General features: G+C 46.2%; 1 protein-coding gene across 6 annotated transcripts in view; it reads right to left on the minus strand.

The window, feature by feature from the left end:
* Window positions 1–2,968: 2,968 nt before the first annotated feature.
* Window positions 2,969–25,617, minus strand: part of CLCN3 (chloride voltage-gated channel 3) — an 81,786-nt gene continuing 59,137 nt past the window's right edge. For 4 of the 6 annotated variants that reach the window (XM_060155829.1, XM_060155828.1, XM_060155830.1 and 1 more), the window contains 8 exons: window positions 25,087–25,209; window positions 23,716–23,922; window positions 21,535–21,615; window positions 20,057–20,602; window positions 17,696–17,882; window positions 14,808–15,206; window positions 9,911–10,127; window positions 2,969–4,221 (listed from right to left, as the gene is read on the minus strand). In XM_060155829.1, coding sequence (XP_060011812.1) covers window positions 4,131–4,221; window positions 9,911–10,127; window positions 14,808–15,206; window positions 17,696–17,882; window positions 20,057–20,602; window positions 21,535–21,615; window positions 23,716–23,922; window positions 25,087–25,209 — 1,851 coding nt within the window. In that variant the 3' untranslated portion in view covers window positions 2,969–4,130. Of the gene's footprint in view, window positions 4,222–5,719; window positions 5,796–9,910; window positions 10,128–14,807; window positions 15,207–17,695; window positions 17,883–20,056; window positions 20,603–21,534; window positions 21,616–23,715; window positions 23,923–25,086; window positions 25,210–25,617 lie in introns of all 6 variants that reach the window. The other 2 variants (XM_060155834.1, XM_060155833.1) reach the window with 2 other exon arrangements.

The raw sequence follows: 25,617 nt of genomic DNA on the forward strand, positions 1-25,617 counted from the left end.
CCTTATAACACCACGAACAACAGCACAAGCCATAGTATCCCGCAGCTTACAACACAGCACCGTCCATCACACACCGCTCTTCCGAAAGCGGTCCCGGATGCCTTCAGCCCCTTCCCATCTCTGCAGACCTCCCTCCAGTCACACTGCGGCCGCCCGATCCCGCTGAACCTGCCCCGGCCAAAGTCATCAGTGACGTCCGCGGGGCCGACTCGTCCTCACTGACTTCACCTGTCGGCGACCGTGACTCACGCGCTCGGGCGGCCCACCTCTCCCACGAGGGGCCTCTGCACCCGGCCTCATGCTGCCCTGACCGCTCAACCCCACGGTGGCCTTGTCCTGCCCCATGAGGAGGCTCAGGTCAGGCCTGCGTCGCGAACAGAACACGGACCTCAGACACACAACCGCCCACCGGACGCCCTCGCCCAACCCAGCCGGTGCTCCGAGCTCCCTGGCCCAAAGCCCGGGAGACCTGACGGCCGGCACCCCGCTCCAGCCCTGCACGTCCCGAGGGTCCGCACGCCCCGCCCCGCAGGCCGAGCCTCAGGAGCGACCCCCCCTCGCCCCGTCCCGCCCCGCCCCATGGTCTGGACCCACAGAGCGGCCGGACGCCTGCCCCGCCCACCCTGCTGCTCCTGCCCCACCCCGCCCCCAGCCCCGTCCCACACCTGCCGTCCGCACCTGCCGGGGCTCCCGCCTCTGGACGCGTGCTCAGCGTGGCTCCTCCCCCAGGGGGGAACTGCGTCAGCCTGCCGCCCCCACGGCGCGCTCACGAGTAACCCTGCCCCTCGGACACGACCAGCAGCATCCCCGCCCCCCGTGGCTCATGTCCCCCCCGACCCTCCGAGCCGGGGGATTTCTGCCCGAGTCACCGGCCGGGACAGCGCGCGGTCCCCGGGATCGCGTAAACACACGTGCTCAGCAACCACCACAGCGCACCCTGACACGTGTCAGCATCTGACACCCCGCGTGCCCGGAGGCCTCGGGAGCAGGGAGCAGCGCTGAGCACACAGTCGGTGCTCAACACGTGTCGAGTGAACAGCACGCGAGAGCGATGACACAAGGCCCACCGGGCGCGTGGGGACCGGGCTCCTCCCGCCGGACACCTCGGAGGCCTTTCCACAGCGCACCTGTCACCACCTCCTCGCAGGCAGCTCTGTCAGCAAACCTCCACACTCTTTCTTAAAAGCACACGGTGCCGCTGACTCACGCGTCTCCTTTCAGGGGTGTGACAGCAAACTGAGCCATCTCTCTGCAGGCCCGCAGACGCCGCCGACCCCATCGCTGGTACGTCCACCCGCTGTTACCCCAGCGTCTGTCCCCCTGTCGCTCCTGCTTGCAAAGGACAGCACCGGCCCTGTAACGCGAGAGACGCGGGACGACCCTCCCCCACCTTGGAGGCTGCACCACGGCTGTGACCGCGGGGGACGGTGACAGGGAATCAAAGGCCAAACCACACACTGTCATACAGATTTTAATAGAGTTTCTGATTGACTCATCACAGTAACCATTTTTACTGTAATGATATGCAGCTTTACTACATGAGTATAAATAAAAACAGATAAATACAGCTCTAGGCAACATCACAGATTAACAAACTAAGCATTCTTCATGAGCCAAAACTGAAAACAATGCTGAATAAGAAGAGATGCTGACACCCTTGCCCATTCTCATCATACCTTCTCTAAAAGGGTACTCAAATGAGGCGCTCCACCCACATCGGTCAATCTGTTCGCCAATGAGCCAGGCACATCGATCTCATGGTCTCCAGTGTTCCCTCCTTTGGCTGAAAAGCAGACACACCCCAACGTACCAAAAGGAAAAGTGGAACAGAGTGACGCAGACAACCAAGAGCACACTGGAGACACCCCGCCCACCCACCCCCGGTCTCAGCAGGGCGGACACACCGAGAAGAAAATCAACATCCACCCGAGATGTCAGTCTCTGAAGCAGGACCTGAAATCGGAAAGGAAACGTGGGAGACAAAATCCACGCCACGTGTGACTTAGCGAGGCCGCGCCTCTCGGGGGCAAATGCACGGATGACAGGTCGAGGGGAGACGCACAGGACCATCATTCAGGAACGACTGCCCTCCAGACACCAGGAAGAAAGCCTGGAGGCGGCCAAGGGGGGAGGAACGGGGACAAAACACTAACTGCAGGCAGACAGCAAAACTCAGAAGGTCTCACGAAATTCCTAACATTTTGCTCAACTCTCAACTGTCACTCTAATCTGGCCTCATGATCTTATAAACCTTGCAGACCGTAAAGATCTTCCGTGATCTCACAGATCTTACAGATATATTAAGAACCAGGAAGTGAAGAACCACTGCTAAAATGTAAAAACAGCTCATTGCCAGTTATGTTTCAGAAAATGTGCCCGTAAAAATTCATTTTTGCCTCCAAATATACATAATCCAGAATTTTTAGGCCAGTGCTTCAAGTAAACTGCCTTTGCCAATAGTGAATTAAGACCACGATTAAGTCAGATAGTTCCAAAACCCACAATTCCAAACACATCCCAGTATATTTTCAACTCATCCTGCAAAAAAGTGCAGTGTGGATTCAAAACGTCACTGGACACCTGGACGCGACCTATGCAAAGATTCACAGGTTCTGTTCAGATTAACGTTTTAACTGCCACCTCTGCAATTCTACTGTTTTCATTTCATTTTTCTTTTAAAGGTTAACAGTGTTTAACTTTTGGTTTTAATCTGCAAAATAATATGTAGTGTTTCAGCTTCCAGTTAATGAGTCAAAATGGACAGGTCAGAAGACAACCCAGGGGATGGCAGTGAAAGATCAGAAAAGGTTTCCGTACGCATCTGATCGCAGAGAAATAACCATAACCACATCTTAAACCCTTGTTCCCACTGTAAACTTTGTTCGTATCTCCATATTTCTAAGTCTGAATTAGTCTACAAAAATCACATTAAAAAGGTAAAATTACTTAAGTGCAATATTAACTGATCTGTATTTTATAAATTTTAATCCATAAAAATATAAATAAGAATGGTAAATTTTTAAGAAAGAAATATACATTTAGTGCAAGTTATGAATTACATTTCTTCTTCAGCGTCAGCAGTAAAACACCTTGAGGAAAGAAAAGAAAAGAAAAAGACTGATCTAATTTCAAGAAAAAGAAAATTCCAGTGTTTAAACATGCAACTCATACCAGGTGCAGCTAAACAGAATTCTTCCTTCTCGTCACTGTCAAAGAAGCAGCGTCTTGTCTCCTTACGCTCAACAGTACTTGTGTATTATAGGAGTTTTAGAAACAAAATCTGAATACGACCAGGTCACATTATCCATAAAGTCAGAGAGGGGCGGAAAAAAAAGCAAAAAGGAAAACTGTTTACCCTCACAAGTAAAGTTCACCGTTGTAGGTTCTGAACCACACGGCACCCGAGCGAGAGCTCATTTCTCCTCCGTGGAGGTCCTCCCGGTGCCATGGGCCCCTGTCGGCGCACACGTGACTGCACCCAGCATCTCATGATGGGGCAAACTACAGGGTTAAGGGCACAAGAAACACTCCCTTCTTCTGTGTGAAACCTCAGTACAACCTCAGTACATCTCAATATGAGAAAGGACTGCTTCCAAAGGGCACACCGACTTACAGAGGCTTTGTTAGAGCGCGAGAGAGAAGGGGCGGTGGGGAGAGGGAGAAGCTCGTCCGGAATGTAGAAAGGTAATGCTTTAACTGTACACTTCATGAGTTAAACAGAAAAGTTTTGATTAAAAAAGGGCAAGACCTTGTAGTCTTAGAGATGGCTCGATTCAGAGGGATCCCTCCCGAAACAGGCACGTCTCTGCGGCGCTGGAGAGCAGGCCGGGGGCCGGGGTCAGGCTCGGCCGCCCTCCCCGTGGAGGGAGGCCCAGGCCGCACCCCGGGCTGAGCGCATCCAGCGCAGACAGCACACCACGTGGCCCCCTCGTGGGATGGGAGATACTCACTCGCCTCCTTCTCTGTCTCCTTTCCCTCCCCAAACAACTCCTCCATTCCACCAGCAGTACTGCAAACCATGTTGCAGCAGCCCGGCTTTTCTACTTCCTTTTTTGAAGGGGGTTAAAGCGTGGTGCTGCTCAGCAGGCGGGCCTCCTCCCCGGCCTCCTCTCCCTCTGACGTCACGGGGCTCAGTTGAACATTATGGACGCGGGGTCTTGGTTTGCCGTCTGGGCCATATGACGGAGGATATCTTTTTTTGTGATGATACCAAGGAGGCGTCTGAAAAGGATAAACAGAAGGTTGCCGTTAAAATTAAAAGGAAAAGAAAAGAGGAGCTAAATCCATAGCTAAACCCTTTTTGTTGACAGGAGTAGAGCAAAAGCAAGCAGCCTGATTCTGTATTTTCTAAAAGCATTTTACTGGTAAAGATAATTAAGTACCCAGCACCCATCCTTGGATATAGCGAGTACGACGTCACTAACAGCTTGGTGTCCTTTCCCCGAGCCTGAGGACTGGGCCCCCCTGAAGCACGGCCACTCTGGGTAACGTGTGCCGGCGAGAAAGGGACAAAGACGGGGGGATGTCGGACAGGAAAGGACGCTGACCCCACCTGAGAAGGGAAATTTGTTCCCACCGCATCAAGAAAGAAGTGTCTGGTGACCAAATCCCCTCAATGTTCCGCTTTTTTTAAAGCCAAAATGAACTAACTTTAAAAAAATAACTTAAGGATTGCCCAGTTGTATGCAGAATCTACACGAAAGCACATACAATTGAGATAAAATGCATATAAAATGGCCAACACAGAATTTCAATCCCAAACTTCAGAATCCCAAGAATAAATCTCTGAGACAACCCGAATTTCTAGTACGGTCGTCAATGTCTTCCTTTTTTGATTTTGGTCAAAAAAGTTAAGATACAGTGCTTTTATGAAAGTCTGAGTTGTTAATGCTTACACTGAGAGATAGGTGAAAACGTCAAGAAGGAGTCCTAAAAGACGATTATAGATGAAGCAGAAAGCAGAATGGATGGGTAGCTACTTACTATTCTGGTTAGTAGCTTTTTTTTAAAAAGGATGCATGAAATACTTGTGAAGGGTTAGCGCACAACAGGGGTGCCTGATCGGTGCTGGACTGGGACAGGCCTCACGGAGGGATGGCAACTGCAGGGCGAGGCAGTTCCAGGCAGTAACTGCCAAAGCCAGGCCACTTAACAGATGATTCAAAATCATCTCCAGTCATGACCCCACTGGGACAGAGAGCCAGTTAGAACCACCGCACATGGCTCTCAAAGCTGCTGACAGCGTTCTAGAAACAGCCTCCGAAGGGCACCGGGGCCCACGCCCCAGGACTCTGCGGGTACGGCAGAGAACGGAGGCCGGTGACAACCACGTCTGAGCCAGAGTCCCCACCAGACGGCCAAAGACCAGGGAACAAGACAGAGACGGGGTGGGGCTGGGGGACACTGTAAGCAGAGCGGGCTGTCCTCAAGGGCACGTATTTGCCGCAAGAACGTCCAAGAGGGTTCACTCGTCCGCCGACCACACTGCCTACGGCCCCAAATCCGAGGAAAGACCCTGACGGGAGGCGGGACCCGCTGGCCCTCCCTACGGTGGGGCCTGGACACGCCCCCAGCCTCGCGGACAGACTGCGGGCGTGCGGGGGCGGGACGGTCACAGCCCCCAGGTTCCCGCCTCGGCCCCGGTGGTCTGGCGGCGTGTGCCCGGTCACGTCACAGCACGCCCCCCACCCCCAGGTCTGGGGAGCAGCCGCGTGATCACCAGGGGCTCGGCGCGCCGCGTCAGCTCCTCCAGGTGCGCTACCATGTTCTTCTTGGTGATGATCCCCAAGACGCTCCTGCAACAGACCACGTGATGCTAATGACTGCGGGAGAACTTAGGCGGGAGGAGCTTCCAATCATAATGATAGAGAATGCGAGAAAAAATTAAAACATGAACCGTAAGAATGCTTTCATGAGCTTTAGGAAAACAAACACAAAAATGATCTGAAATCCCAGGTCCCACGGCATGAATTCTACTGACTTTCCAAAGTGACAAGATCCTATTTGAAACACTGGTGGGTGGTTAGTCTTTTTAAATTAAAAATCAAAAGCACACAATGACGATGACTACAAAAAAGTACAAAGAAACAACATCTAACACAGCTACGAAACTCTGAAATGGAGTTGCATTTGCAGCGTCCTTCCCACAGAGGAGAGTGCTTCTCTCATTTCTGCAATGTCGCCCGCGGCCCTCCTCGCTGGGCCCACCCCGCCGGGGAAAAGGCAGAGGCGGCCCGGGCTCCTCAGGCTCTGGCCTCCTTAAGAAACCCCGTGACTATTACTTGGAATTAAAATGAAAGAAAACGCACACTAAATAAAGCTGACTAATACATGCGCTCCCCGATTTTCAGGACCTGCCGAATTCTGCTTCTTAAAATAAGCTTAATAAAAATGATTTTTTGATTTTATACATTTTTCTCTAAATAATGATTATTTCTCGGTTAATATCATTATTATAACATCAAGCAAGATGATGAACAAATTCTCATGAGGGTACTTGAAAATAATTCAACTGCTTTTTAATCATTAAAACAAAATTCTGGTAACTGGCTTTAAAATGGAAGTGAATGACTTCAACCACAACGTATGGCAATACAGACAGCGAATGTCAAGAACCCTAAAACGCTTTAATCTTTGAATTCTGAAAGCCCGTCCAGCGTGCCCTTCAGGGTGACTGGATGTCCCTGTGCTCCGGTTAAGTCAGCTCTGTATGGCGCTGCCTCAGACCGTCCTGACTTCCTGGAGAAGTCACAGGGGACCTCGTTCCGTCAAAGGCTCTGGTCCCCCACCGACGTCAGTTATAAAGCAGTCACTAGGGGGTGCTGGGGCGGGGCGGCAAACGGAGGGTAGGGAATGGGGAAGCCAGAAACAGGTGCTTTGCTAATGTTTTCTCATTATGTTTTAAAATAACGTACTTTTCCTTAAGAACAAAGACAAACTAACTGAAAAACTAACTAACTAACTCAGAGCATGGGAGCCAGTTTCCCTCCAAAAGGCTCAAAAAATGCACTACATAAAATAAACACTGACTCAGTAGATGTTCTTCTCTGACTAAATGTCTGAGGTAAAACAGACAAAAACCATCACTTCACTTGCATTTATAGCTGGAATCAAGAAATGTGAGCATCCTGACAATTCAGTAAAAGAATCGCAGTTTAGTTCTTACTCATTCTTTTCTACCCAGTTACATACAATGATTAATTTCAGTTACTGTGTTAGTAAACTCTGCCAAACCGCAAGGTACACAGGGAGGACAGTCACGAGTTTATTAAAGACACAATGGCAAATTTATAGACTTCTAAAGTAATCTTCGTATTTACCAAGTAACAGCCCTAAAAAGGAGGAAATACACATATTTCCTTTCTTTAGTTACTGGAGAAAAGAGATTTGAGAGTAATAAGGGCAAATTCAGTGCTGCTTTATTACTTTCAGAAGTGCAAGGAAAATCAATGCAAAATGTGATTCACATAGGAAACAATTTTCTGTTCCCTGAAGGTGGTGGTGGGGGGCGAACAATGACGTCAGAGTAAACAGGGCATGACCCAGCATCTTCCCAAAGTATCAATACTGGTTTCCAAGAAACACGAGTTCCAGGAGTTCCTCTGCTCCCGTTTTTCTCCCCTAAAGGGTGCACGTTTGGAAAACCAAGTTTGCTGTTCACCCCCCTCTGAGAAGCTCCACAGTAAAGAACCTCAACTGTATTTAATCCAACACTTTACAAACGCATATGGTCACGGACCTCTTTTTTGAGCCATTCTAGTTAACATCCTGCTGGTTCCACCGAGACTAAAAGATTTTGAGAAATTCTGCTAATCAGAATACAAAACGTGGGGAATCTTCAACGCTGACAGACACCTGCCTAGTCTCACTTTCTCCTTGCATCTCAGCGTCTAGGTTCCTCAGGTCTTCTTCCCCCCAAATACATAGTTATTTTCCACCTCGAAGGACCCAGTATGAACTGTAACATACTGACCGTTAGACTCTCCACTAAAATGCAGAAGAGATGAGCTCTCTTCTTTTATCTACCAATCTATTTTCCTTGAAGGACAGAAGTAAGGAAAATATAATCAAGGCCAATAAACATAAAAAGCCACCTCCCACCCCACGCTTTCTTACAAACAGGCGGGATCAGGTAAGATCTTCATCAGCTGTCCCCCCACCCCTTCACTCCTTTCCAGCATCCGTGCTGCTGAGAACCTGAACTCCGTCAGCAGAGTGCACGACGGGCATGAACCCACACAGCCTGTGACATGCTCCACCGGGACTGGAGAAGGACATCCACACTTGTTATGACACAGGAGGACAAGCCACGCCAGGCACAGAGAGCAACACAGAGCAGGTCAACGTTTAATAAGCCCACTCACTCAGCTAGGCTTCCAAGTGAGCCATTCGTTACTAAAAGGACCCCAAACCTTCATGATAAGGTAACTCCATTTAGCGGGTTCTTATTAAGCTTTTTAAACAATGAAGTCTGGTACCATTACTCTTTAAATCAAACATTAAACAGAAGAAAGTAGTTATTTTACAACATACATCTCTTCTCCCATCAGTATCTGTGGCATTTGATCGTCAGCCTCCCTGCCCTTGATCAAGAGCTGCATCCCTCAAATGATTTATTTCCTCTTACCTAGACTTAATCTTAGCTGGTCGGCACAGTGGAAACACCAATCATGGATCGAGTTCTCTAGCTTTCTGTTTCTGTTCCTAACCCAATACAGGCTAATATACTGTCCAAGAAAACAGTAGTTTAAGAAATCACAAAGAAAGAAGACAGACTCTATGGGTCAACCACCACATAAAGCAGCAAGAGGCTGGGCTTCCAAGCTGGAAGGCTACCTGACCCCTGAGCTACGCCATGCTGGCCGCGTGCCTGGACACATCTCCCCAGCCTTGACGACCACCTCTGTGCAGGGGGCCACAGAGGTCAACGAGAAACTCGAAGGAGGTGTCCCATCGGGAGGTGTTCGCTTTCCCTCCTTTCTCTACAGAGGGGTCGTGTGTTTTGTCCCTACGGGATCGTTTGTTAAACCGCTGGGTCCTCTAAGTGTGCGGTGTTTCCAGGAGCCTCACGCGGCGCAGGGGAATCATCCCGTCTACACACAGTCCAGCCTTGCTGTCATCAGCCTGCAGGTAAAACACTGTGCCTGAGGATTCCAAGTGGGAAGAGCCACACAGTAGGGATCAAGGGGCCCGGAGAGAAAGGGCAGGAGGCAGATGCCAGCCCAGGAGCAGGGGAGCAACGCCGGGCTGAGGCCTGTGCGCTGAGGCGGGCCCGCAGTGCGTCTCCACGCTGCCTGACACCCGCCAGGCCATACCTCCCCACACTCCTACCGTGGGGAAACACGGCCAGTCTACGTGCAAAGGACAGAGAAATCAATTTATACATTTTAAGTGCGCTGGTGTTCATCGGCCAGCACCTTATTCAAAAGATTTGTGGATGGAAACCACAGAAAAGCAGAGACAAAGCGTCTGCAAAAGGTTTTCACCTAATTCACAAACCTCGTTTAATTATATATGATTTCCCTCATTACACGATAAAGCAAAGAGTAAACAGCAAAACATTTAGAAAGCCATTATTGTACTGGAGACGAATACTCTAACCATGGCATACTTACAAGAAGAGAACAGGGTGCCGCGGTGCTGCAGGCCGCGGGCTCCGCCGCCCTCTAAGCGGGGAAACACCCTCAGCTGGGCCCCGCCCACCCCGCACCATGACGCCCCGGCTCCCTGCAGCTCCGAAGTGCTCCTGAGAAATGTCACTTCCTGTTTTGGCAAAGACCTGGCAGTTGACACTCTGCTCGCCGTTGCTAAGTGGGACTCCGAGGACCCCCTCCCGGGGAGGGCGATGGGGCTGACCGGGCTCCCCCAGAGCGTCCCGCAGGCTGGCGGCGGCCGGGCCGAGCACACTCACCCGTTGTGCGTGACCAGGCACTGCCGCAGGCCCAGCTTCCGGAAGATGTCCACCACGATCTCCATGGGCGTGTGGTCCGTGACCGTGAATGGGCTCATGTCAAGGATGCTGCGGAGCTTCAGCGGCCGGGGACTCTCTGCTGGGAGGGACGGGGTGTGCTGCGCGAAGCACACGCGGGAACTGCCCACTATCCCTTCCTGTTTTTTTCTGGCACTCTCTGAAGAGACAGAGAAGACCAAAAATTAAAAATTGATAGGTTTTCTTTTGTTTGTTTTGTTTTCAGGACAACCTGCTTATTCAGAGATTTAAAACAATAAATATACGTATCCTTTCGGTCCCCTCTTTCTTTTCCCTTCTTCCTAACCAAGAAAAAAATGGACTGAAAAGCCATTTAGCAATTTCTTAAATTAGACAGAATTAGGATCCACCAATAACAAATCATCTTCATGCAAATAAAATACTTGTGGTATAATTATATCATGGTATAATTTTCTTTGCTGTGGTCTAACTTTGGGGGACAAGGAAGCATACTGGGAATACGGGCTTTTAAAGGCACACAAGTAACGAGAGCACCACTGACTACAGGAACGCACCCCCAAGAGGCCTGCCTGTGCCGTGGGCCACTCCTCCTGCCTTGGAGGCGGGACCACGGGAACCTCATCCTTGCCTGGACCGTGTTGTCTATCCTACCCCTGTGAACCAGCTAGTTCTTCCTCTTTTCTGATGTTCAAGCTTGATTTTCTAGGTGCGTCATGAGGTGGGTTGCAAGTACAGTTACACACGTAACGGACACCAACCGACTTTCGAGGTTTATCTGCACAGGCTCCGTTCATTCCCGCTCTCCGGGGCTCCGCCTCAAGTGCTCCTGTCCTGTGCCTACTTCCTCTCTGCCACCTCTCAAACTGTGAGACAACAGGTGGCCAGGACGCAGAAAACGGCAGAGGAGGGGGAGAGACCGTGGGGAGGAGAAGGAAACCCGCGAAAGGGAGAGAACACACAAGCAAAATGAAAGCGCTTACACTCCTCGTTAGTATGAATCCAAAGCTGTGTGTACAAATATCCTATTTGTCATACTGAACACATTCTGAACATGAGTTTTGCCACAAAAATATGTAAGCCAAAATAACAAGCATCAGCCCTACATGAGCAGTGAGCCCAGCTCATAAACACACACCGCAACGCCTTCTCCTTCCGTCCAGCAAGGCCCTGCTTCACTGTGCTGTCACGGTCAGTGACGTTCTAGCGCTAGGATTGCCTAAAGCACCTCGGAAGCATGAGAAGGGCACGGAGAAGAAGAAAGCCCACCAGCAACTGACAGAAATGACTTCTGAAAAACGCTCATTAAGCTGCTTTTGGCCCATAGAAGCATCAGGCTAATGGCTTGTGAATGGAGGAACGGAGGTGCTGTTAGCATGGAGGACAGTTGCTCTGTGAAACCTGGGAGTGACAGGTTCCAAAAACATCCCTCAGGGATCTTTCACTTGTACTAATTTCATTTGTATTAATTTCATAAACCAAAAAAGTCTCTATACTCATAAAATGGTGTTTCAACTACCTGAGCAGGTACAAAGCTAATTTTAACTCCTACAAAGAGATAAACAAAAGGCTGGTCCATGTACTGCAGTTCGGATTATTGAGTAAACGCTGTTTCACAGTCTAAGGCTGATAATACTGCCATGGGGCAAACCTTCAGCAGATCCTCTCTCCCAGGTGCACAAGCTAAAGCTTTACTCTGAACAGAAGCTCCTGAGGGGGCAGGAGAAAAGTACGAGGGGAGCAGCCTAACTGTCACTGCGCCATGTACCTTTCTAACCGTGTTCAATATGTCAACGGTATTCGAGTTCTCATGCATTAAGAATCTCCCTGTAAAACTCACAGCTCCTAGCACATCATCAGAAAGGAGCAAGTACGCTTTTATACCTTAAGGTGGAAAACAGGAAAGATGATTCAATTCACACTATAAATGTAGTATTAAATATATGCTTCATTGTAAACAAATCTATAAAAAAGCATTCAGCCTCACTTTTACATCTGGACAAAAAAGATGCAGGAGGAATGTCTCTCCATTTGGACTAAACTTTAACACAGTAAACTGTCATCTACTCCTGGTGAGAGTCCATGACAGAACCACAACTTCGTGCAATCTGAAAATACCTTACAAAATTACAAATGCAGTACTCTCTGGTCCGGCGATTCCATTTCTAGTACTTCCCTACATCTGCATAGGCAAAACGTCAAGTACACAAGGTTATCAGATATGTGAGGTGGCAATTTTTATCACAGCAAGGCTGAAAACATCTTAAATGTCCATCAGCGGGAAGCAGATTTAAAAAATCATGATGTATTCCACAGTACATCCACTCAAGTGGACTACTGTGTAGCTGTTAAAAATAAAATGATTTGGAAAGACGTCCAAGAAAACATTGTTTAGTGAAAAAAACAAGACACAGAACAGCATGTATTGGGTAGCATGCTATGACTTGTTTTTTAAAAAAGGAGAAAACGTATACACTTACACAGGCAGAGAATGATACCTACCGAAAACGTAAGAAGCCAAGGAGACAGTTGCCTACGGAGCTAAACTGGGGATTACGAGGTCATGGGTGAGAGATTTTTCACTATATACCTTTTTTTTTCTTTCTCTGTATGGCAATTCATCACTATAAACTTTTAATCTTCTCAAATTTGAACTACGTGAATGTACTATCTACATACAAACTAAAAAAAGGGACTTCCTTGGTGGCGCAGTGGTTAAGGCCAATGCAGGGGACACGGGTTCCAGCCCTGATCCGGGAAGATCCCACATGCCGCAGAGCAACTAAGCCCGTGCGCCACAACTACTGAGCCTGTGCTCTAGAGCCTGTGAGCCACAACTACTGAGCCTGTGTGCCACAACTATGGAGCCCGCACGCCCTAGAGCCCGTGCTCCGCAACAAGAGAAGCCACTGCAATGAGAAGCCCGCGCACCACAACCAAGAGTAGCCCCTACTCGCCGCAACTAGAGAAAGCCCGCGCCCAGCAAGAGACCCAACGCAGCCAAAAATAAAATAAAATAAAATAAAAAAAGATTTTTAACGATATAACATAAAATTTAATGCCGAGTTTATAAATAAATTTGGAGAAAACTGCTCTTTTAAAATCTTGAGTTTTCCACCCCCAGACATAGTATATAGTTCACAATCTATTCAAGCATTCCTTTCGGTCCTTTGATAAACTATTTTATATAAATATCTATACACTACATATTATATACAAAACTCTAGTGTACAGGTCTATTTCTCCCATTCAAAAACTAAAACTTTACCAAAATATATGTTGGCAAATATTTAAGGTGTGTTAAAGAAAATCATGCTGTGACTAACCCTTCTGATGACATGAGTTGCTATTTCACACATCTAAAGTACCCCTATTTCCCTTAAACTGACATTATCTGCTATCCCCAATGTTCTATTTCTCAAGACAGTAATAAAATCAACTTTTAAAAATATGTCCACAGAATCAATGGGAATATAAATAATTCTTAACTTTACCACTTTATCTTTTAAAAACCTGGGTTTTTCCTTTAAATTTCTACATAAATTCCAAAATTCTGACCCTTTTCTTTTTTGCTTACTATTACAACGTAATAGTAAGCAATGTGGACAGCGAAACTCTTCTCCGACTGTAGGTCAGCCGTGGTGATGGCTCAGAGGCTAAAACACTTGAACGCCGCCACATCTAACACACACTCCGCCCACTCGGACAACTACCAGTCTATTAGCTCAAGGGAATGCTAGGCTTTGAGCAAGTCTCCCAAAGCTGCAGCCTTTTCCTTAGCTGAACTGGATATTCTGCATAGGCTCTTTTCTTTTCTTTCTTTCTTCTTTTTGCTTGAATAGCTCTTGTAAACTGAGAGCTTCCAGTTTGCCTTGAGATATGCTGCCCATCTACACCATCTAGGCTGCCTTCTTCAAATGGCTCAAGAACTGAAATATTTTACAACCCTTTGGCCACAGAGGTAAGTTGGAGGGAGGTGACGGGCTCACAGGAATGACCTTTGGGGACAGGCTGAACGCTCTACATTTTCAGCTCCGAGTCCTCTACTGAACACCAGGAGTATCAAGGCAATGGCTGGACGAAAATACCCTCTATCACAGGGGTCCCCAACCCCTGGGCCACGGGCCGGTACCGGCGCATGGCCTGTTAGCAACCAAGCCGCGCGGCAGGAGGTGAGCGATGGGCAAGCCAGCGAAGCTTCATCGGCCACTCCCCATTGCTCGCATCACTGCCTGAGCCATCCTCCACCCCTACCCACCCGCCCCGTCCATGGAGGAACCGTCTTCCATGAAACCGGTCCCTGGTGCCAAAAAGGTTGGGGACCGCTGCTTTAAACTATATATTACAAGTTAATACTGTAAATCTACATCCAAAAATTGAAAAAGCAAAACCCTATGGATCTGACATGAGACAGACCAAAGATGATGGAGTTTTCAGTAACTTGCATTCAAACAAGCCAACTTTATTAACTACAAGAAGGTGTTTAGCTGTATGCCTCGGCAGTTACTAAGGCCTTATGTAACATGCTATTATGAATACTGTCAAGTTAACAAGACTTATCTGAGTGAGAAAAGAAAGAGCCGGACTCCAGTCCCTGATAACAATGCCAAAGCAAACGATAAAATAGTATTTAGCTGGAAAACATCCCACGGAAGGGTAAATTCCTTTCCTAAAGAACCTAAGACACTACGAGACATAAAATACACCACTTGTCCCCACGAACCCAACCAATTAAATTTTATAGCTTTCCTTTCTTTCAGAAACCTATTATATATTTATACTCATCCACCTAGGTATCTAGATACCAACAGACAGAGCCGTAGATAGACGTATATGTGTGCGTAGTTCTTTAAAAGGGTACCTATTGCAATTGTCAGGTCTCTTCTGAGGGCAAATCCCACTAATCTCTGAGACTCTTTGGACATTATGACAGGAAAGCCGTTGTAGCTGGTCTCGTTAATCATGTTTTCTATGTCATCCACGGTCATGTTGTCCTGGGTCAGGACGGCCAGGGGAGGGTCACTCCTCCGAGGTCTCATGACATCGGCAGCCAGGGTGGTATGAGTGAATTCTTCTTTTGCATCCAAGAAAGGGTATCCATTTAGCCGGATGTGAGCTTCATAAATGCCTTCCCTCCCAAAGGCATCTCCAACCCATTTACTGGTCATTACTGCGGCCATCAGGGGAACAATATACTCCAAGCCTCCAGTGAGCTCAAAAACAATGACCACCAGGGACACAGTCATCCTTGTCACACCACCTGAAAAAAATAAGACCACAGGTCAGGAAGGGCAGGGTCCTCATCAATCCACGGTGGTAGACTTTTTGCACTAGGCAGGCGGTCACAAATTATAAACAGAACTTAGTGAAAAGGATCATCGCTATTTTAATAAGATCTAGAGAAACCAATCTTCTTTGTTCATAACACAGAAGACTATTAAAATAACATTTTAAAACTGGTTTACTTCAGACAAAAAAAAATCACAGCTGGCCAACTAATACAGTTTGCCATTTTGGTTTACTGCTATCACAAAGACATAATTTCACCGCTATAAAAGCTTACAAATAATTCTTAAAGAACTTGGTGAAGCACATCATAGCTAATTTGCTTACTACCAATTTACAAATTAAACTCGTGGGTAGAATATTAAATTAATACATTTCTCCCCTCTAAATCTCTTCAAAATGAATAAAACACTCTGACGCCTTGCGGTTTCTGTTAACAGTGTAATGCCCCCGCTTAGAAAACTCACCTGAACTATTCCAGGTACCTACCAGATCACCACTGTGAACCCTGCTCTCTGCTGAGGCCTCCCTGACCCAGGCCCCTCCACCCACGCTGTGTCTGTCCCATGTCTCTGGCTACCCACACCTTATCTTCCGGCTACGCTGGTCTCATTTCCAACTGTGAAGACTCTGGGGGACCCACGGTCGCAGAAACCACCACACACTCAAAGCCAAACCCCTCTTCTCCCCCAGAGAGTTCCCATCCCGGCCCCCAACTCCAGGACCAGACAACACACTCCTCCTGACAACCCAGTGGCCACTCCCGGTTCATCCCTTTACTCTATTCCAACATTTAGACTCTCACCTAGTCCTAGCTGATGTGCTCTGCAAACATCTGTCTAGGGGCCCCTTTCTCAGTATTCTCACTATTACCCACTTAGACCCTCAAGTCTCGGCTCCTGAATGTGAGCACTGTTTCATCTAACCTCCCTGACTGCGGGTCCCATTACCTTCCATCCACATTATAAGCCACGTCCCCAGGTTAATCTTCCCTAAGTGCTACTTTCACCATGTTGCTCCTTTGCTCAAAAACCTACCAGGGCATGTCAGTTGATACTGTGCGAAGCTAAAGCTCTTCCTTTTTGTGTTTTAACCTAACAATAGAAGGGAGAAAGAACCTACTATATATTAGGTATCTACACCATGCCAGGCATGCCCTAGGTGGTTTACAGAGGCTTTTATTTTTTTAACCAAGCACGTATTTTACCAGGCACTGTGCAAACAGCTTTATATGCATTTTATTTTACATAATCCTCAAAAACAACTGTAGGAAATAAGTAGTTATTATTTCCATTTTAAAGACAAGAAAGATAAAAATCAAGCAGTAAAGGAATTTTCCCAAAATCATCCCACTAAAAATGGCAAAGCCACAACCCTGCCACGGACCTGACCGATTCCAAATAGAAATTCATCCTGACATAAGTCACTGCCTCCTTCTCACCAATCCACCTTTCTTTCCCAAGGTGGTCAAAATGCACTCTCTACTCCAACACTGCCAGGCTCTCCAAAGGCCCCCGCGTGCCGAGTTCACCCGTCCCGACCCCGCTGCCTGCACACCACTCTCCTCTTCAACAAAGGCAGCTCCTTCCAACCCTGCTCCTCTTCCAGAGCCCCTGCCGCCACCCTCCCTCTGGATCCCCGCAGGGCCCATGACGACGCTCCTGCGCTGGGGCCCATCGCCCCGTGCGGTGCTCCTCCGTTTAACCAGCGCAGGCCTTGTCCCCCGACCCGCGTCTCGCGAGGGGAGGGCCCACGCTCACATTTCTTTCTGTACCGCTCGCCGCGCGGCGCTCATCACAAAGTGGATGCCTGCTTGCTGCTCTGCAGAAAACGATTCTTTCATTTAATATTACACTTTGGAAGATCAATAACTACACAATTCTGGCTCACTGAACAAAACTGAGTCAAAATACCAATTATAATTAAATATTATAACCAAAGTTTAGTTGAAATTTTAAATATAAAATAAAATAATGATTTTTCATGTCCAAGAGGACAACTCTTAAGAATGTAATGCAGACATTTTGTTTTTCTTTGCCTTAGAACACTAGTTAGCTTTCTCCTTCGGCTGTAAATGCATCTTAAAGGACCTTCTACTAAGGCTGACGGGGAACCTCTGCAGAGGCGGAGTAAAGGTACCCCGAAGCTCTGCTGAGTGCTAACCCAGGAACCACGCTAGAGGGGCTGCAGGTAAGGCAAGCACCCCGACAACGAAAAAACAAACACCTCCTTGGCCAGGATTCAAATCAAGCCTCTGTTGTAGTGAGATGTTTTCTGCCCTACAGCATCACGCGATATTAAAAAGATGTTAACTGCTCCTACGGCTTTGCATTAACAAGTGTGCAGGGGCTGGCGAGATGAAAACCAGTGCCGCACAGGCCACGTGCCTCCCCGTGCCCTCCTCCCCCACCCCGCTCCTCTCTCAGCCACAGACACACGCGCGCACGCGCGGGGCCCCGTTACCTAAGCACGCGGCCGCGCCGACCATGGCGTAAAGGCCGGGGGTGATGCAGTCGGCCCCGACCTCACACCACTCCTTGAAGATGAACCAGTCGTGGTGATAGTAGGCCAGCTGCTCCACTGCGATGCCCACGATGCGGCCGGCGATCGCGCCGATGGCCATGCTGGGGATGAACAAGCCGGACGGGACCTGCAACGGGGCAAGCGCTCGGTGAGGCACGTCCTCCGCGCACCTGCTCCAGACCTACGGTCTACGCCTTGAGGCACAACGCAAAATCCTGGTGCAAAGGGAACTACAGCAAACCCTTGTTCTAACTGTAAGGGCAACAATCCCACCAGCTCAGTTACAAAGTAACAACCCACACTCCCCAGCCCAAAGAGAAGGTGACCCAAGAGTTATTTCTCCTTTAGCTCAGGGGTCTCTTCATGCCAGTCCCTTACATACACACATACGTGAAATGATTAAAAGGCGCACAGTTTTCTTGATTCAATTTAGTGAGGAAACCAGGAACAGTACAGACCAACTATTTAACCAATATTAAAAGACCAACAGCTCCAACCTGCCGGGCACGAAACGAGCCCAGCACAGAGCAATATGTGTTGACGACTGTGTCAGGTCATGAAAAGAATATGCACGTAGAAGGGATCAAAACAGACGTTTCACTCTCCCACCAGGTATGCCCTCAGCCAGAGTGGAGGGCAACGTGGGCCCTGGCGGCCTGCCCGCTGCCTCTGGCTTCCGCGGGAGAAAGCTGGATTTACAGAGCAAACTCCCTGCAGAAGTGGGGGCTTTAGTGGCTCTTCTAACTTGATTCACCATGAAAAAAGGGGAAACTTCAGGGCTTTTCTATCACTTAACCCTTACGCCCAGCAGACTAAGGCAGAGCACAACAGAAGAGAGAGACGGTGGTTCAAAGGCTGCTGCCGCTGCAGTCTGCTGAGCTGCAGCTGTCCTCCCGTGGCTCACAGTGCTGTGTCACTAGTGAATGGTAGCAGCTGCATAGCCGCAGGGGCCGGCCTTTAAAGAACAAGGGTCCGAAGGACAGACATCTGATTCCCACACACATCACTGACGATCATAAGAATTACATCTCTGGCAAATGACTAACTGATGAATGTTATTCTCACTTTCCTAAATTCAAAAGAAGCAATGTCCCAGGGCACAAGGCCTAGCTGCCTGAAACCCCGGGTGGAAAGGCCTGGTGCCCCCAGGCCTAGTGACTGAGCTCTGAGCCCACAGGGCCCTCTCCAGCCAACATCCCACAGCGATACAGGAGGCAGAGCCAGGGCTCCCCACAAACACCCACACCCTAATTCCTGGGAATCGTCTGCCACAGGGTTGTTTAATCAGCTGACCTGAAAACAGGAGATTACCCCGAAGATATGGGTGGGCCTGAAGTAATCACAAAGGCTTTTTAAATGTGAAAGAAGGCTTTAGAAGAGTTCAGAATGCTGAGATAAAGCAAAAACTTGACCAGCCGTGGCTCTGAGGATGAAGGAAGGGGGCCAGGAACCAAGGCACGTGGAGGCTGGAAAAGGCAAGAAGACAGACTCTCCCCCAGAACCTCCGTAAATCCCTGTTTGCACCTTCACTTTAGCCCAGGGAGATCCAATTTGGATTTCTGAAGTCCAGAACTGTAATAAATGTACGTGATTTAGTGGTAATTTGTCACAGTAGCAACAGGAAGCTACTAAAAATGGTTTTAAAACATGATGATCAATTCTCTGACACCCCTTCCCACTCTGAGGTACAGTGTGTGTGCCCTCCCTGAACCCGGGGCCTCTGTGACCGCACAGAGAAACAGGACTTAACAGGAGGTGTGCTGCAGGACATCCTTGCCTAGGTTAGAAACGGTCCTCTTGGAACCATGCTCTGGGGACCCTGAACTGCCACCATGTGAGGAATCTACCCACCCTGAGGCTGCCACGAGGGAAAAACCAGAGACAGACAGGCAGTGCAGGAGGCCAGCTGTCTGAACCTGCTCAGCCCAGGTACCTGACACACGAATGGCTTTGAAATGACCAGCCGAGCCGTGTCTTGATGACAACCGTGGAACTGACCACGAACACAATATGCCCAGCTGAGACCTTCCCATCCTACTGACCCAACATCAAGGGCACAGTAAGCGGTTCTCTTAAGCTGCTGGGTTTGGGGTAAGTTGTTAACCCAGCAAGAGATACCACGCTCAACAATATCTCCTAAAAAACTCTTCTTTTCGTTACTAAAAATTGAACCCAAAAGATAACTCTTTCAGCCTACATTTACGAAGCAACCATCTTCAGATAAAACTTTCACTTCTCATTCCACATACAAGTGCTGAACACGCCAAGACTACTTACATATCACCTCACGGGAGCACCTACCTTGATACCGAAAGTGAACACGGTCATTATGATTTTAAATATGAGTGCCAAGCATAACTGCCATATAGCTGAATATACTCCAAGGCCTGCTGGACGATCAGGAATGTCATCAACGATTTTACTGGCGTTCATGTCATTTCTGTAGTCACAGAGAGAAGAGGATTCCAGGGGGCCGCAGTCTGTGAAGAGCTCTTTAATCAGTTCGCTGGTGTTGAGCCTCGTGTAGGGATTAGGGAAGGCTGCCACGGCAGTGATGGCTGCAACAATGATGACCTCGAGAACAGGATACTTTCCAAACTTGGTGGATTTGCGTCGGCGGCACCAGGCAATATTTGCCCTAATGAAAAAGGCTCCCCATAGCCCTCCAAATACCCCGAGGAGAATAAAAGGAAACAGTTCAAAAAGGTACCACGGTGTATGATACTCCACATAAAAAAGGACCAGACGGCTATTACCAAACGGATTGATGGATCTCAAAACAAATGCAGCCACTAAAGCAGCGAAAAATGATCTCCATAAAGTTTTTAGAGGAAAATAATAGCTAACCTAAAAAAAAATGGAAAAGAAAAATTAATGCTGTAATTTTATAAGATAGTTCTGATATGTTATAACTTGAACGGTAAATATCAACACTCTAAATTTTGCTGCAGCTAGAATGTATATATAATGGATTTTAGCGTGGTAAGAAAAATACCACTATTTAGTAACTTTGGCTATCACATCATTACTAATTCACAGTATCAACTGATTATAAATGTCTACTAATTATTTAAGATACCTAGCCTTGTGTTATTTTTAAAATGAGCTTCAATGCCAATTCAATCATGGTAGTTAAGAATAAATGTACCACCACCAACTCCTGTTAGTTCATAAAGAAGTATTTAATTTCCCTCTTAGATATTAAAGCAAAAAGAAGGACATAAACAACTGGGAGAGAAAAGTAAATTTTAAACATTTCTAAGTCACATTTTTGTGTAAATGTGTAAAAACTCTTAAGCACCAGTGAGAACACAAAAACAAAATATTCCACTGAAGCGACTAGGATTATTTCCTTAAACATCAATAACTGCCACAGAAATAATCACACAAGAAAAACTTAAAAAGATGACTTAGAAACTGATTACAAACCTTTAAATAAAAACAAGGCTATAATTTAGCCAAGAAGGATGGTTTCCAATATTTTCTATCTGTGCTTACCCTTAATTATCTTCAACAAAGTTAAATTTTACATAATCACTAACCTTTTATACATGAATAATATTTTGAAAGACTTTTCTCAATAAAGAACATACATATTACTTTTCATGACTTTTTAATGTAAGGAAGAGTGAAAAATAAGTATGAAAATAAATTTGAAAACTTAAAAGCAAATTCTGTATCTATTACACTAGCTATAAAACTGAAAAGTGTGCCGAAATACACGTGCAATGGTAATTAAACATAATTTTAATTGCTGGTGGTGGTTGTTTTTAACCTACCTCTTCCAGGCTGAAAAGAACTCCTCCGATTGGTGCACCAAAAGCTACAGAAACACCTGCAGCTGAGGCAGCTGATAGCACCTACAAAGAGGATGCGGGTTATTTCACATGTTCTTATAAACTGAAATATACCAAACACAAATTCTTCATGTTTTCAAAATGCCCTTCTGAATTTAACTCACACGTCTCCCTCTCTCCAAGCAAAGACAAACATTTCTTCTAAAAAGATTTTCTTCTCTTCTGCTTTAATTGAAAGGTCACTCTTACATTCAATATCCAGTCAAAACACATTTGTGCGAGATACACCAATGTAATAAGCAGGATGTAAAGAAAAGGCAATGACCACAGACAACCTTCGAGATGTGTGCTTGAGGACACGAGTGGAGAGACCAGTGGAGAGAGTTGTTTGTTTGTTTTTAAACAGGATATTATTTCTTCAGATTTTGGAGCTCACTGCTGCATCATTAATAATTACTCTAGCCCACATCCTAGTGAAATGTCCAGGGAACTTAAAACCTATCGAGCTCCCTACAGGTTCAGTTCCCTAAGTCCTCTGAAGAGTCCGCTACTGCCCCCTTGGGAGCCTCAGGTGAGGGTACAAACCATGGCCACCCGAGGGCGCACGCCCAGCACAGGTCACAGCAAGGAAGAAACAGCACTCACGGTCCTCCCTCCAGTCCCCAGGCGGCCACTGAACGCTGCCCACCTCCCACCAGGGCGAAGCCAAACACACATATCAAGTCACTGGGCATCTACTGGTAATCAAGTACTTTTCTAAGTCTTTATTCCTTTTACTACTTTACTCCAGTAAATATCTGAGGCTACCAAAGCATTTCCTCAAATGGTGAATTCTGACATCTCTGAAAGAGAAATTTGAAATAATAAAAATTAAATTGTAAGTGTTAAGAGCACGAACTCCATAGTCAGGCTCCACAGTCAGTAGTTGGTAAATTAAAAATGAACAAATACTTGTTTTAATTAAATTGTACCCGGCTTTAGAAGGCAGACTGCTTATTTGGAGGAGGAGGGAGAGCAAATCTAACTTACTATTTTGTGTTTTTTTCCACCAACAGGATTGCAGACAACAGACTTAACTGAATTCTCTGATTCTATGTTTAATATAATAGAATTTTACAATCAAGCTAGCACCCACATACTTAAAAGTCACAGATGTTTTCGTCTGTTTCATAAATATCTTAGATTCACTTAATTTAAACACGTCAAGGAAGTGGTCAAGGGAAGAAGGCCAAAATACGAAGCCTAAATGCTTTCAACTAACGTGTGAACTCTAGTCATTTACGCGCCAAGGTGTCAGAATCAAGTTAATGTCATAAACATTACTAATCTTCACAGTGTGCACATTAAAATCTGGGTGAATTTAATTTCTATAATATCTTCTAATAAATAAATTTTTGTACTTATAATGAATAAATAAAAATTAAAATCGTACTCCACAAATGGCAAGGTACAATAGCAAGTAAAGGAACTGCACTGGGTAGACAAATGCAGTTGAGACTGGGGAAACAGGAAGGGACTGGGCTCCCAAAGTCTAGAGCTAATAAGAAGGTCCCAGGAGCCCACTTTTCTTCTAGAAAATATCCACACCAACCTAGAAACCTCAGGGGAACTCTATGATATATCAAGTTTAAAGGTCTCCTAGAAGATCTCAGGCAAGACGAAGTCCTGTATCCCCTTAACGTGAATCTCTGATGTAACCTCAGGAGGTTAAAGACCCTTCGAGCTTCCCTAAGGTGCCAGAGAGCTCTGTGAGATGACACACCTTTCCCACTGGGCATGAGAAACCTCCTCCAGAGGAAAACAGCTGGTGAGATGGCCCACCCCAGGAGAAACTCTGATCCGGAGAAACAGGAGTAAAACAATGTTACATTTGGGAAACACTCCGGAGGAGGAGAGGTGTCAGGCAAAGCAAAAACAAATGCAAATCCTTGTGAAATGCAGCTGAAACCAACGACACCAGGCCATCTAAACCTCCCTGAAATACAGGAGTGAGCCGCACTGGGGATGGACTCCAGACAGATTCTGGAGATCATTCAGAACACATTAAAATTGTAATCTGAATACAGAATGTATCCAATGTGATCCTTACACTAGGAGATTCTTCACTGATTAAGTCTATGGAACAGATGTTCGTCTGTCAAATAAACAACAGAAGACGCTTACCTCTCTTTTCTTGGCTTCATTTGTGCTGTACTTGGGAAAGAGGTAGGAAAAGATATTTCCACAGCAACAGGCAACGTGTACCAAGGGCCCTTCTTTCCCTAAACTCAAACCTGATGCCACAGCCAGTACTAATGTGATGGTTTTAATCATTAAAGTCCATTTTCCCAAGTAGCCTCTGATGATGAATCCACTCAAAATAGTTTTAATCTACAAAGGAAAAATCAAGGCAGCTTAATTTCCTGTAAGAAACATGAGACCTTAACTAATAGATTACTCTCTTGTTTTACTCACCCTGCAAATTTTGATGGACAATGGAAAGATTCACAATTCATTTTCTGAAAGCTTGAACTGTTACGCTCTATGTAATAAATCTGTAACGTATTCTAATTCTCTTCCCCAGCAAGGATAGAAGGCAACCCTATCTCATGAACAAAACTAAAATACCAGGCCATGTTAAGGGGCAACGGATTTCAATGCAAGGGGTATAATTACATAACCAGCAAATGGTAAAGTGGGATATTTCTGTTACAGACATATAATAAATTTAGATACATTTCAGACATTCTGTGTCAGAAATAAAGATATCTTGCCTTTAAAGATATTGTGCCTTCTCAGAGTACTGTAATAATGTGTAATATTTTCCTATATATTAAGAAGGATGAGTGACAACTGCTGAATACTACACAGCATTGCTCCTTATTAAAGATATTCTTAATTAATACAGCTTTAAAATCACTAAAATTGTTTTTAAAAGCAATGCACTAGAAAGAGCTAGTAACTTATTTGAGACAGAAAAATAACAAGGGAAAAGAAAAGAAATAAGTTCACATCATGTTCAATCCTAAGTATATTCTTCTTTAAGTCACTGTTGATAAAAAATAAAACCCAGAAGTCTGTACTATGGACCCACTATGATCAAATATTTATTTTAAAGTACAAAAGGGTTATAAATGTTAACTGCCAAATTCAAGGATTATTAACTTATCTAATTAAAAGATAGTTATAAAAAGAAAATGAACGTAATCAGATCCAGTTCATATGAGCAAAACATCAACTAAGTCACCAAAGAACTTGAGGCTGCAAGATACTTTCCAGGTTCTTGATGTTTAGCTCAGGGCTGATATTCGTTTAGTCATGTGCGAAATTAGTGGTGAGGAAAAAAAATCAACCTCCACAGCAAACAATGAAATGAGTATGGGGAAGAATTTCTTTCAACGATGTCTACTATCAGCTGACATTTAAAAAATTTTCTTTTTCATATTACAGACAAACCACTTCCCCAGAAAAACCACTACTTTTCCCCCCCTACAGGCAAAAAGATAAGTATCACAACTGCAAAATGTTGATGACACTAAACACTGCATGGCTTACCTCTGGAATCCCAGAGCCACAGGCATACGGAGCAAACACCTTCACCAGGGAAACGGCAAGAAAGGCGAAACTCAAGGCCCAGAAGATGTACATTATGTAGTTCATGATGTACGAACCAGGACCCTAAGAAACAAACAGTTCAATAGCATGAACTTAATTTACGGGCGCCACTAATTCAAGTGCTTGCCACCTAAGCAGCTTGGGTAAAACTTGTAGAAGGCTCCTGGTTTACTGCCACAATAATAAAAGCTTTACATGAACGAAATATTTAAGTAGAGTCTAAAAACATATTTGTATACGTACCAAGGAGACCATCTATTTAATATATTTCCTAGCTTCATCCTGATCCTCAAAGTCTTGTTGCCAAGAATCTCGGCTGCACTTCAATCTCCGCCAACCCACAAACCACTTTTTGGAAACAGTTGGTGAAGACAAAACTACCTTCACACTCAGATTTCATTTTGCTGCGATTCTCCTGAAGATTAAGTGAGAAACAGCATACTGCCCATCTCACCAGCAGATATATTATTT

The sequence above is a fragment of the Lagenorhynchus albirostris genome, chromosome 7 (assembly GCF_949774975.1).
Source record: "Lagenorhynchus albirostris chromosome 7, mLagAlb1.1, whole genome shotgun sequence".
NCBI lineage: Eukaryota > Metazoa > Chordata > Mammalia > Artiodactyla > Delphinidae > Lagenorhynchus > Lagenorhynchus albirostris.